General features: G+C 39.1%; 1 protein-coding gene across 1 annotated transcript; it reads left to right on the top strand.

Annotated features, from left to right (window-relative positions):
- The first annotated feature begins 10783 nt into the window (after positions 1–10783).
- On the top strand, positions 10784–12827 carry LOC108719007 (E3 ubiquitin-protein ligase TRIM8). Its single transcript, XM_018267591.2, has one exon. The coding sequence runs from the start codon at positions 10839–10841 to the stop codon at positions 11964–11966; it is 1128 nt and encodes a 375-aa protein (XP_018123080.1). The 5' UTR covers positions 10784–10838; the 3' UTR covers positions 11967–12827.
- The last annotated feature ends 2087 nt before the right edge of the window (positions 12828–14914 follow it).

Below are 14914 nucleotides of genomic sequence, written 5' to 3'. Positions count from 1 at the left end.
TTTTGATTTCACTGATCTAAATATCTTAAATAGTAATATCCATAGAACTTCAAGTGGGACTGATGTTGATGTTTCATAATCAAATCAGGTTCACAAATGTTTAGATGTTGACTTGGTTTTTCCCAAATTATAAATCTATACATTGAATATTCTAACTCGTAAGAATTGGCTCTAAAGAGCATACTAGTAATACTCAGGTTACACCACTGAGTAATTTACATAACTGTTCAACCAGAACATGGTGTTTATGTAATGAACATATGTCTACAGTATAAAAGGGGGGCAGATAGACAAATCTTATTTCCTAAATACTGCGTTATATTTCCATGTAAATTGGTAATAAATTTAGGGACACTAATTACAGTGAATTTTTGGTATATTTGCCAATGATGCAATTATTTCACTTACCTTTGCTGAATAAGTACAGAGCTAAAAGATTAAATACATCCTAGTATATAATGAGATTAGTAAAAACCCAAATTTTTGGGTTCACATGTTTTAACAGAAAAAGATAAATTTAAGTGTGAGACAGGAAGCATGGGAACAAAAGCATTTGCTAGTGGGATTCACAAGAAAGTAAAGGCTAAAGCTTAGACCCTGAGTTATTTGTAACAGGATATTTAAATGTTGGAAAGATACATTTCATGAAGGACTAAAGAATTTTGAGACCAGTAACTTTTTGTTTGTTAAATGAAATGTGCTCTAACTTGTTATGATTATTGTAGGATCTGGATTCCTTTTCCACATTAAAGCATCATGGATAAAGAGGATATAAAGGAGAAGCTTTCTTGTAGTACATAATGGGGGAAAGCATGCATGATATGTAGATTTGTGTGAAAATTATTTTTACATTGGAAAATGTAAAGACTAACATGAGCATGTTTGCATGGTAGTAATGTAATAAACTCTAATATCAACTAATTTGGTCTTAGTTGACTACACTATGCATAACTTTTATTTTTTTTTTAGGTGCACATATGGAAATCCTGCGCAGGTCAATGAATTGGAAATTTTTTTCTTTTTGAACATACATAATAACGTACGTATTGATATGATCAGGTTAAGGAAAAGGAATTTAAAGAGTACTCTATATACATCTTATAAACCTTTGATAGTTTGGATTATTATATGACCTGGCCAGTCATGTGATAAAATATTTGAAACTGTCAGATATATTATAAGATGTATATGTTTAATAACCATGGAAGTGATGAATATGGATCCATTATATTATTAATAATTATATTATTAATAATAACTTTTTCTTTGAAAGATTATGAACTGTAAATATATAAGTTTAGGTTTGGTTAATCCTATTGTTGTGATATACAATATGAATTCAAGCTCAGAATTGTTTTTTATTCATAACAGGGAAAAAGTAATGTCCATTCTGAAATTGTCAGAAATCTAACCTATAATACCATACTACTATAGTATCAATATCATTGTAGTCAAAACCTTGAACTGGTTTCCTACAGAGATGAGTAGTTCAGCAAGGGATTAGATCATTTAAGTACGAAATGTATCTAGAAAGATAGTTTTATAGAAATGTCATCCTTAACGTATATTTTTAAGATGTGTTATTTGAACAATGGTCAACTTTTATGCAGACAGAATTTATTAAAGCATGGGGCAAATGCTGGGAATAGCATTTTATTTGAACATACAACTCCTATATCATACATGGATTTCATTTTAGTGTTCTTGAGGGTACATTTAACTGTGACTAATGTTTAAGGTGGTCTACAAAATGGAATACACTTATTTTGACTATGTACAGTTATTTGCTTTAATAACCGATATCTGATTTATTGGTTGGATACCTTTGGTTTTAAGAATGTCTTGAACAGATGGGTTTTGGGATCAAATGACATGAGGTCACATAGTTGACCTTTGGTAATTAAAGCTCATGAGAACTGTGGGACATATGTTTTTTTTTTATGATACGTGTTCCGAATTAGTTTTGACTCCATTCTTATAAACATTAAGGAAAACAAGAAGAACTCAAGATAACCGTAAAGTGCTTTCTTTCATCAGAGAAAACAATTAACTTTGCTTCTTACAAACATGATATTTATAGGACAATGTATATTCTCACCACTATTTGCAAAAATAGGAGAACTGTTTGTTTCCATGTCTAATATATCTGCTGTGCAAAGTAAAATTAAAGCTAGGAATTAATTAAATACACATATTAATAAAGTTTCCCTTCACATGTAATTATACTGAAACCAGGATTTAGATATTGTTTACAACATTTTTAAGGAAAGGTTAAAATGGACAACTACTTTTTATATGGACTCATATGAATGTTTTATTTTATCCATTGGGAATGTGAATACATAGTTTATGTTTGTTAATATTTTGTTTTTTGGTATTCACAAAAGGTTTAAGTGATTTCACTGTGGAGGACATTGTTTGAATGTGAGATGTATTTAATATACAGTATAATATCATATTCATGAGAATGGCATGGTAAGACAGTGATAGTAGTTTAGATTAAATAAATAAGTGCATCTTTTGCACTAGCTATAGATCGAGATGGATGAAATTCTGTGAGACTATGGAAGAGACAATCGACAATGGAAGAGGAGCACCATCGTTCAAGGAGAAATGCAAGTTCCAGAAGTAAAGTTGTTTGTAATACGGACTGTGATTCAGGATGACTTAACTGAAGGATATCAATAATTTCATGAAAAATTATTTTCATTCTGAACTATAAGAACTTTTTACACAGTGTCTCAATCTTTTTAAATTTGCTTTTGTTTGGTTCCATTACTGAAAGTCTGCAGTTTTCCAAAAGCCTGCCAACGACTGTGGTGTTTATTGCTTATTCAAGTCACACCTTCGTTTCACACTGTATGGACTAAAATATGATTGTTCTGTATCAGGGTAACTGCAAAGTGACCAGGGGCCTTAAAAAATGGCATTGATAATACATGTACTGGTGCAATTCCCTGATTCTATACAGATGATTCATGATTGATCAACTATGGAAGTCAAGGCTTACATCTGCCAGACCCAACTGGACCAAAGGGTCGTAGGAAGCCTCTGCATAGGCAAAGGACACACACATCTGTCATCAATCACAGGAGGAATGTTTGCCATATATTGTGTTGCAAAAGAAATGAAATGACTAACTTTGTGAAAGTGACTCCCAGAACAGAGTACTTGGCTCTTAATTTTCCATTTTTGATGTTTATGGATACATTTTATTGCAAGATCGTGAAAGGTGTGATAAAGAATTCAATGTCAACTGCAACTAAACACAGTGCTATGAGTAAAGGCTGTAATGAAAGATTTTTAAATCCACATCAGGAGGACATGATTGAATAACTAGAAGATGGAACCAACTTTAGAATATAGATAGGATATTTTTAATTCTGGTGAACTATCACTACTTACCATCTCATTACATGATATTAAATCAATTATGTTATGTTATTTGCATCAGACTTTGGAAATATGAAAACATTTCTGGATGTCTTTTGGGATGTAGTTTGAAGGACTATGGGATAATATGTTCTTGGCAAGTCAAATGTGCAAAGGGGGATTTGTTAAATATTGGGTATTGGAAAAATGGTTATATTCCAGTATTGATTAAGTTTGAATATGTTTCAAATGACTTGTCATTCACACATCCTTCACACACTGGTTTCCATAATCTATTTATTCCCTAAATCAAATGGATTAGGTTACAGGAAATGTATGGAATGTCTTATGGGTAGGCTGGGGGAGGTGTATCTCACAGATTTTGAATAAATTCCTGAACAAAGAGAAGTTCGCTCTCACACTGGACACAGACACACACACAGACACACACTGACAGATATACACAAAACTTTTATACAACATATTGATACATACATATTATTTTGGTAGGCTGTCAATAGAGCATTTGACTGGCTAGTTATTTGTTAATTTGTATGTATTTTCTGTAACACATTTTCTACACATTAAATATATTTAAATATCACCTTGGTGAGTGGTGTTTGTTGACCATAGAACTTATACAAATTATTTAATAAGACAATAGTTTCTAACAGTGGTGTTGGAGCAGCAGTTCCAGGCAGTATTTACATGTGAGAGATGTCGCTGGGTTTTCATCTTGGAATCTGAGCTGCAGACTCTAAGGGGTGAACTTGCAGCACTGATGGTTGATAAAGGGGTCTGACCCCGAAACATTGCATTTTCTGTGAATAAACGCAAGGGCCTGTCCCTGCTTGTACCTGCCCTTTGAGCGCCAGTGATTTCTTACCCATTTGATGTTGGAGGGTGCCAACCCCTTCGTCACCGTGCACCGGGCAATCAACGCGAAGGCCAGGGAGTGTGAGAAGAGCTTCTCACCAGTATGGTTGTAACAGATACAGATAAGGCAAATGTGTTAAATCAGTTCTTTTCTTCAGTGTATACAATAGAGGAGTCTGGGTTCACAGGCTCACTTAATAACTGCACGAATGGTTCAGCTCAATCTAGTCAGTGGCTGACTCAGGATATGATTCAAAAAGCTTTAATACCTATGGATTGGAGAAAAGCTGATGTTATTCCAATATTTAAAAAGGGATTACGGTCTCAGCCTGGCAATTATAGGAAATCTTGACATCTGTGGTGTTCTTAGTGGGGTCCCCCAGGGCTCAGTATTGGGTCCACTTTTATTTAACTTGTTCATTAATGACTTAGGGGAGGGTATTGTAAGTAATGTATCGGTGTTTGCAGATGAGACAAAACTATCAGCCCAATTAATTCCATCCAGGATGTGACACTTGCAACAGGATCTTGACAAACTGGCAATCTGGGCAGCTAAGTGGCAAATGAGATTCAATGTTGATAAATGTAAAGTCCTGCACCTGGGATGTAACAATATCCACTTATACCCTTAATGGGACTGTACTAGGCAAATCCATAATGGAAAAGGACCTTGGAGTCCTTGTAATGTAGATGATAAACTTGGCTGTAGCAAGCAATGCCAGTCAGCAGCATCAAGGGCAAATAAGGTCTTGAGCTGTATTAAAAGGGGCATAGAGTCAAGGGAGGAGGGGGTCATTCTTCCACTGTATAGAGCACTTGTAAGGCCCTATCTAGAATATCAAGCAATGTAAAGCAATGTAGTGTGGATTAGCACACCCACCTTCTAGGTCAGCAAAGATATGCCTGGTGCACATGGGTGGAGGCTCGGCAACCCCCCAAAAGCAGTAGTGTAGAAAGAACCTCATGGCACACAGGTCTGCATGAAGTTTTCAGTGATTTATTGAAGCGGAGTGCACAGCAACATTTCGGGGTCACCCCCTTTGTCAAGCATACGGATTACAACTCGCATATGCATATAAATAGGTGATAAATAATTACATACAGCTGACTTGGTTAATTAACCAATCAGTGGTGATCTAAAATCTCAGCAGTGATTAAAAATGCAAGTTAAAACCAAACTCCTTGTACTAGACCAATGCGTGAAAAAAAATCAGTGAACATATTCCAAAAAAAGTCCTTAATAGGTTAATGAAAATAGGGCTGGTCCAGCCGAAGTCCACATAGCCTTTGATAAAGAAAAAAAATTAATACAAATCTGCGAATAAAACACATTACCATTAATTCAAAAGTTACTATTAAAAAACGCTTACCCTATGTGCAAAAAACAGGAGCCTATCTAGAATATGCCCTACAGTTTTGGTCTCCATCACTCAAACAGGACATTATTGTATTAGAGAGGGGACAGAGAAGGGCAACTAAGCTGGTAAAGGGAAAATCTTAGCTATGAGGAAAGACTGGCCAAATTGGGGATGTTCACGCTGGAGAAGAGGCGCTTAAGGGGAGATATGATAACTATGTATAAATATATAAGGGGATCATATAATAATCTCTCTAATGATTTATTTACCAGTAGGTCTTTCCAGCTGACACAAGGTCACCCATTCCGATTAGAAGAAAAGAGGTTCCAGCTAAATATTGGGAAGGGGTTTGTTACAGTGAGAGCTGTGAAGATGTGGAATTGTCTCCCTGAATCAGTGGTACAGGCTGATACATTAGATAGCTTTTAGAAGGGTTTGGATGGTGTTTAGCAAGTGAGGGAATACAGGGATATGGGAAATAGCTCATAGTACAAGTTGATCCAGGGACTAGTCCGATTGCCATTTTGGAGTCAGGAAGGAATTTTTCCCCCTCTGAGGCAAATCGGAGAGGCTTCAGATGGGTTTTTTGCCTTCCTCTGGATCAACTGGCAGATAGGTAGTTAATAAAGAAAAAAAAAAGGTTGAACTCGATGGACATGTGTCTTTTTTCAACCTTACTTACTACATTACTATGTTACTATGTAATCGTGGGCGATGTATGTATAGATAAGAGCCACAAACCATCTCAAGTGAGCTCCTTCAAAACCTTTGTGCTCAAAAATGGTCGCACATCTCACTTTAAGCCATGTGTTCATCATTATGAGGTAAAGGAAAAGCTTTCTAACCTTCTAAAGGCACCAGACATCGTTCCTACACTCTATGACAACTTAGGGAAAACAGTGTTTTGTACAACACCAGAGGACAACACATTGGCCTTGTCCATGGATGACAAAGAGTTTATTAAAATAATGGACAATGGATTCTTCAAAGATGCATCTAACCACTGGGTTGCATCTTTACCTTTCCGTGCTGTAGACAGGATTCACATACCACAATGCTACACTCCAACATCCCTTTCTACAACTCAGAGGAAAGAAATCCACATCTTTTCAGATGCGTCAACTGAAGCCATCGCAGCCGTTGCTTATTTAAAGGTAATAGACTATTGCAATCAAGCGCATGTTGGATTTCTGTTTGGAAAGGCAAAATTAGCTCCAAAACCTGAGCACACCATTCCTAGACTCGAACTTTGTGGGACTGTGCTAGCCGTAGAGATTGCTGACTTTATACAGCATGAGCTGGATATTCATGTGGATGACATTCAATTTTACACAGACAGTAAGGTTGTCCTGGGTTACATATACAACCAGTCAAAATGCTTCTATGTCTATGTCAGTAACCGCATTGAAAGGATTAGAAGGTCCTCTAAACCTGAACAGTGGCACTATATTCCATCTCATTGCAATCCCGCAGATTGTGCCACCAGACCGGCATCTGGTAGAGTCTCTGCAAATTCTTCTTGGTTAACAGGTCCAGAGTTTCCGCTGAACCAGAATGAAGAAACTCCTACTCAAGACGTCTTCAGTCTCCAAGACCCTCATGAAGATCCAGAAGGCCTGAAGTTAGTACCCTTGTCACCAAGTCTGAAAAGAGGACTGGCTTGGGCTGTCATCACTTTGAACGCTTCTCCAGATGGTCAAGACTCGTTCACACCATTACAAGGTTGGTCCATATTGTTCATTGTTTTCTCGCTGAAAAGCATAACACTAGATGTCGCAGCTAGCATATGTGCCATAAACCTCTTACAGCAGAAGATATTGTTCTAAGTAAATTGCTTGTGATACGTAACGTACAGCAGAGTGCCTTTAAGATGGAACTAAAATATATACATGACAAGCAAGATGTACCAAAAAGCATCCCCATTGTCAACTTGAAATTAGTAATTGATGATCATGGCATGCTGAGAGTTGGTGGTCGCCTAAACAAGGCTAAGTTAGAGATTTCAGAAATGAATCCCCTCATTATTCCTGCCAATCACCATGTTACTACACTGCTGATACGACATTATCATGAAAGAATGATAGGCATCACCCGCAGAATATTGGACTGTATGCTTATGAACTCAAACTTCTCAAGGCTCACTCATGAGACTTTGACTACCTTCCTAGCTGAGGTATCTGCTATTCTCAACTCAAGACCTCTTGTACCTTTATCTATGGATCCAGAATCCCCTGCCATGCTCACTCCAGCAACTCTTCTCACTCAGAAGTTTGGATCTGTTCCTAATCCACCTGAAGAGTCTTCTTCTGGTAACCTATATCTGAAACAGTGGAAATACGTTCAACATCTGGCCAACTGTTTCTGGAGCAGGTGGAAAAAGGAGTACTTAACTCTTCTTCAAGCACGTAGGAAGTGGCAACAGGTCAAGCCAAACTTACAAATAGGAGATCTTGTTCTCATGAAAGACCAGAAGGTGGAAAGAAATTCCTGGCCCATGGGTCTCATCTCAAAAATCTTCGCCAGTGAAGATGGCAAGGTTCGCAAGGTGGGAGTGACCATCGCAAAACAAGGCGATCTCAAGTCATTCATCAGGCCTGCATCCGAGATTGTTCTTCTCTTACCCGTTGAGGAATGACTCTTTTACTTGAGGAACTTTTCTTCCATTCAGTCGTCCATCTCCGGACTATTCCTGGGAACCAGAAAACTCCAGACATTCGGACTGTTCCTGTCCATCATTTTCAGTTTAAGTGCTTTCTTTGTTTTGCTTTTGTCTTTCAGGTTCCAGTATTTGATTGAACATTTCATGGACATTCATGTTTCCATATATAGTGAAATCCTAGGATTTCAGATGGGGAGTGTGCTGTTCCAGCTTTTATTTCTTTCATTTAATTGTAATTGGCTGTAACTGCATTATCTTATTATTACTGTTATGTAATGCTGCCACCCTGTGGTCATTCTTATGTGTCTCTGCATGTATTATGTTAATTTCCATTGCTTTGCTCTCCTCCCCTTGTGACATCACATCCTGTCCCAGGTCCTGTGTACTTCCTTTCTGCTACAGACATCATACCTGGTGAGAGCATTTTATTTTGACCTCTAATATTCTCCAGCGTTACCCTAAGTTCCTGCATATGTTTTGCTCTAGGTAAATCAATAAATTACCAAAGCATCACCATTGTATTCTCCTTCGCTGGATTATCACATACAACTGGCACCCTATCTGGAAATATTTAGTGAGTTCAGCTATCTACCATTGCTTGTACAGGGATTATCACTCACAACCAATCAGAGGTTTTCTCTAATGTACATCTGTGGCAGAATAGCTACCCTTCATCTCTAAACTACTTGAGCGCCTAGTCTACAACCAACTAACCTCATTCCTCTCTGACAAAAACCTAATGGACCCTCTACAATCTGGTTTTAAGCAACAACTCTCCACTGAAACTGCCCTAACTCGACTAACTAATGCCCTTCTAACAGCTAAAGCCAGCAACCCCTTCTCACTACTAATACTACATGATCTCTCTGCTGTATTTGACACTGTGGACCATCCTCTTCTTCTCCAGTCCATCCATTCACTTGGCGTTTGTGACACGGCCCTGGTTCTCTTCTTGAATGCAGTCTGGGAATATACCCCTTTTATTATGCCACCAGTAGTAAAAGGGTAGCATAATAAAATTAGTATATTCCCCAACTGCATTCAATTGAGTGTGTGTGGATCTGTTTCCAAACAATCGCTGTTACTAGGGGACTCGGCTGGGCCTACGGATGACCAGCACCACCATTGCAGCGGAAGTGGAGTACAGGTGTACACTGTTCTCTTCTTACCTCACTAATCGTTCCTTCAGTGTCTCGTAAAATGGAGTAACATCTTCTCCCCTTCCTCAAGGCTCTGTCCTGGGCCCCTTATTGTTCTCCCTCTATACTTCCTCCCTCAGCAAACTAATCAATTCCTATGGTTTCCACTACTACCTCTATGCTGATGACACTCAGATCTATCTCTCCTCTCCTGATCTTAACCCAGAACTCCTAACTTGGGTCTCCTCCTGCCTGTCCTCTATCTTTACTTGGATGTCGCATCGCTACCTTAAATTAAACCTCTCTAAAATGGAAATGGTTCTCTAGATTGGCCTTCCCCTACAGAGACTGTCACCTCTCCAGTCCATAATGAACACTGCTACGAGGCTCTACCATGCCACTCTGCCAATCCCTACACTGGCATTCTCTACCTTTCAGAATAAAATTAAAATTAATGACTCTGACATTCAAAGAACTTGATAACTCTGCCCCACCATACATCTCTGATCTTATCTCTATATATTCAACCAACCGCTTGCTCCTCTACTGACCTGCTACTCAACTCTTCTCTCATTACCTCCTCACATGCTCACATTCAAGACTTTACAAGGGCTGCACCCTTCCTCTGGAATTCTCTCCCACGGTCTGTCCGACTTTCTCCCAACCTTTCTGCTTTCAAAAGATCTCTTAAAATGCACTTCTTTAGAGAAGCCTCCCCTCACTCTGCTTAACTACCAAATGCAATACCACATGCAGTACTACATCTCTCACTCACTTAATTCTGATCCTGCCCACACTCCCATACCTTATGTCTTATTCCCCTCCCTTTAGAATGTAAGCTCCTTTGCACAGGGCCTTCCTCACCTTTTGTACCGGTATTGGTTGTGATTTATGTAACTCCATATGTTCCATGTATGTAATTAATGTGATTTTGTATAAACACATTTACTTTACAGCGCTGCAAAATATGCAGCCCTATTTAAATAAATGTTAATAAATAACAATAATAATAATAATTCAGTAAATATATCCCAATAGAAACATGTGACTCTATAATAACCAGTCATTCCCACTGCTGGAAAGTTCATGTAGGAGACTCATATCATTCAGTAAATAGATCCCAATAGAAACATGTGACTCTATAATAACCAGTCATTCCCACTGCTGGAAAGTTCATGTAGGAGAGACTCATATTATTCAGTAAATAGATCCCAATAACAGCTGATGTTCCAAATTTCATGTAGGAGACTCATCATTCAGTAAATAGACCCCAACCTTTATAAGAATAGGAACTAAAATTACAGTTAGAAGATTAACATGAGTCAAGCAGTAAACTCGCCTCACACTGTGTGAAAGCAGGAGATAAAACAACTCCCACTGGCTATAGAGAGAAAGAGGAGCTTTCAGTTTCGTTTCTTGTTCCTGACTTCTGTGATGGCGACTGTTGATCTGAGAGACGAGCTGAGCTGCTCCATCTGCCTGAGCATTTATACTGATCCTGTATCCCTGCCGTGTGGCCATAACTTCTGCCAGGGCTGTATTGGGACAACATGGGACACCCAGGAGGGATCTGGGGCTTATTCCTGCCCTGAATGCAGAAAGACATTTCGAAAGCGCCCTGCCCTGCATAGAAACAGAACTCTGGGTAACATAGCAAAGCGATTCCGTCCAACTGAGACAGAGCCGGGGGAGACTGGGATCTTCTGCACCTACTGTGTCCTCTCTCCTGTACCTGCTGCTAAATCCTGTCTCCTGTGTGAGGCTTCTCTGTGTGATACCCACCTGAGGGTCCACAGCAAGTCAGCAGAACATGTACTGACCCAACCCACCGACTCCTTTATGGAAAGAAAATGTTTTGTACATCACAAGGTTCTGGAGTATTACTGCTATAAGGATTCTGTCTGTATCTGTGTATATTGCTGCATGGCAGAGGAGCACAGGGGCCACAGAGTGGAGCTGCTGAGTGAGGCCTCTGAGAAGAAGAAAGAAAAACTGAGGAAAGTTCTGGAGAAACTGAGGCAAGAGAGAGAGAAGACTGACAGAGGAAACCAGAGGCTGCAGGAGGGCAGGGGAGAAGTGTCAGAAAAATCAGCCAGTGAGACAGAGAGAGTCACTGCCCTGTTTAGAGACATCAGGGAACAGCTGGAAGCCCTAGAGAAGCGACTCCTGACTGACATCTCCAGGCAGAAAGAGGAGCTTTCCCTCCAACTCCAGGGTCTAATGGAGCAGCTGGAAATAAAGAAGGACGAGCTGTCCAGGAAGATCCGTCACATTGAGGAGCTGTGCAACATGGCAGATCCACTCACTGTCCTACAGGAACGGGAATCACATAGAGTTGCAGATAATGAGGGGGGCAGAGAGAGAGCTGATATAAAGGTCCCTGCTGTAGGGGATCTGGATGTGGATCTGATCTCAGAGACATTACTCACAGGCTTAGCTGAGATTGTGACTGGGGTAAAGGAATGGTGGATCTATGGGCAGGAGGCTACAGACCTGTTACTGGATATAAACACGGCTGGGAATCATGTATCTGTATCAGGGGACAAGAAATCTTTTTCCTAATCACTCACAGATCAGTGTCACCCACAAACCCCAGAGAGATTTCTAGATGAGCCTCAGGCTTTAAGCACCAGGAGATTCCCCTCAGGGCGACATTACTGGGAAGTGGAGGTCAGTGAATCAGGGTGGTGGGGGGTTGGGGTGGCCTATCCCAGTATAGAGAGGAGAGGGGGTCAGTCCTGGATTGGGACTAATAACAAGTCCTGGTGTTTGTGCACATGGAATAATAACTATATAGTGAGATATAATATGAAAGACACAGAGTTACCCCACATCCCTTCCTGCAGGAGAATCAGGATCTCACTGGATGATAAGGCCGGACGTCTGTCCTTTTATGAGCTGAGTGAGCCAATCAGACACTTACACACCTTCACTGCCAAATTCACTGAGCCCCTTCATGCTGCATTCTGGGTAGGGTGGGATAATGCTTGGGTGAGAATCATTAGTTAGGGCACTGTCCATCAGAAAACCTATGCCTTTTTTATAGCACTTCATTTGCTTTATTCAAGCTTGAAAAAAGGAGAAAAGGCATGTTACATAGCATACGACAGGTAAAAACATTATATTATACAGAGCTTATCAGTTATCTGTGCATTTTTGCCTGCTTTAATGTTTGCTACACAGCAGCTTGTTTATATAAATTAAAGTAGCATTTCTGAAGCAAACAGGTCCGTTTTACCAGTGCTGTGTATCAGTATATTATATATTAATTACCTTAAAAAACTTACATTTTTTGGTGTTACTGCTCCTTTATAGAATCCCCAAACACACAGGCATTTAGTGTATCTATCGCATTTATATTATTTTTGCAAAAGTGCATAACCTTGCATTTATTAACATTGGACCTCATTTTCCAGTTTGGGGCGCAGTTTTCCAATTTAGTCAAATCACTGTGCAAAGTGGCAGCATCCTGCACAATTTAGTATCATCTGCAAAAATAGAAATTGTACTTTCAATGCCCACCTCCAAGTTGAAAAGCAAAGGAGCAGTACAGAACCCTGTGGTACTCCACTAACAACACTGGTCCAATTAGAAAATGTTCCATTTGCCACCACTCTTTGTAATCTATCCTTCATCCAGTTCTCTATCCAGGTACAAATACTATGTTCTAGGCCAATATTCCTTCATTAAACCAGTAACCTTCTGTGCGGTACTGTATCAAATGCTTTAGCAAAGTCTAAGTAAATCACATCCACTGCCATCCCAAGTCAAGGTTCCTGCTCACCTCCTTATAAAAGTCAAAGCAAGATCTGTCACACATAATGCTGCACAAATTCATAGTATTATGATTTGTAAGTAGTCAAGTATCTTATCCCTTATCAACCCTTCCAAAAGCTTTCCTAACATGGATGTCACACATACTGACCTATAGTTTTCAGGCTGAGACAGTGTCAGACTGAGATGCCAGGGGCCCACCAGAAAACCTTAGACTGTGAGCCCACTTTCCAAACTATTATTCCTCCTCTCCTCACTCACTTTATTCTCCTAGTCTCTTTTATCTCTACATACTATACTCTATTCTTCCATTATTAAGCCCCTTAAATAAATACAGAAAGTACCATGAAATAAGCCAAATCTTTAGAAGCAGGAGGGCCCACTGACACTGGGCCCACCGGGAGTTTTCCTGGTATCCCTTTGGGCCAGTCTGACACTGGGCTGAGAACAGGATCCCTTTGGGGAAACCTTTATAAGTTGTTTCTTCAGTTGTGTAGACAAACAAAAAATAAGTTCAGAATCTCTGCTTTTTCCCAGTCATTGACCAACTAACTCCCCTCTGATAGTAAGGTTCCCAACCCTTCCTGCTTTTTTTTCAATTTACATAATATTAAAATAATTATTGATTAACCCTTTCCCTGCCAGCCGTTTTGTCCTAGATGCGAACATCTACTGCCAAGCAGTTTTTAGACATTTTGTACTCTTTCACTTTAAGGGCCTTTCCTGGGGCAGTCTTTTAGTTTACCCAGGAAAACAATATATTGGTTTTATAAGGACAACCTAAACTTTCAAAATATGCAAGAATTTTGGTGTAATTCTACTTCTGTAAAAAATATAGGCTTCTAAGTGTCTAATAAAATGAAAAAAATCATGTTTCACAAAGAACAATCACATATATCAGAAACATAATTTATTTTATGTACAAGTACACAGCTGATTTGGAAAGGTCTATGTCTCCTGAATGCAGCAATACCAAATATATATAGTTTTATGGAGATTTCTCACTTGTATAGATCAAAATCTACAAGCAGTACACAACCAAATTTCCAAAGCACCGCTCCCCAAACAGCATACTTCTGATTTCAAGGCCAAACATTCCACTAACAGTAGGTTTACCCTAGAAAACTACCCATTATTTGAAAGAACAGATTCTGGTGAATCAAAAATGGGTAAATATATCTTTGTACTCCAAACTACCAAGTTGCAATTGTTTCCTACAGTTATAATGTTTTATAGAAATTGGTGAATTTTTTGAAACATGACCTCAAAGCTTCCAATCTACATCAATATATATCCCACACATCATTAGGTATCAATGCAAAACACCCAAATATGAAAGCCTGGGGTCCACTGAACAGTATGATGCCCAATATGTATAGGTGTACGCAAGCATGTGTTATATAGGGGCCCTACAATGTAGACACCCCATTTGAGCTATCAGTTCTGTAATGCCAGATACTGCAAATTCAACACATTCACATAGTTTGGGGGGGGCAAAGTTAGAGTATGTTCACCCCAGAAACCCATATATTTTTGGAAAGTACACATTCCCCCGAATCCAAATTGGGTATGCATGTCTTTCTACTCCAAAGTACCAAGCCACAAACCATTCCTAAATTTGGCAATTTTGGTGCCATTTTCTAAAATCACCTCAAAACTTCCAACTTGCAGCATTGTATTTCCAACACACTATTATGTATCAATATAAATCACCCAAAATATGAAAGCCTGGGGTC

This window comes from Xenopus laevis, chromosome 1L, assembly GCF_017654675.1.
Source record: "Xenopus laevis strain J_2021 chromosome 1L, Xenopus_laevis_v10.1, whole genome shotgun sequence".
Taxonomy (NCBI): Eukaryota; Metazoa; Chordata; class Amphibia; order Anura; family Pipidae; genus Xenopus; species Xenopus laevis.
The sequence above is the reverse complement of the archived record's forward strand: the minus strand, read 5'-3'. Positions and strand labels throughout refer to the sequence as shown.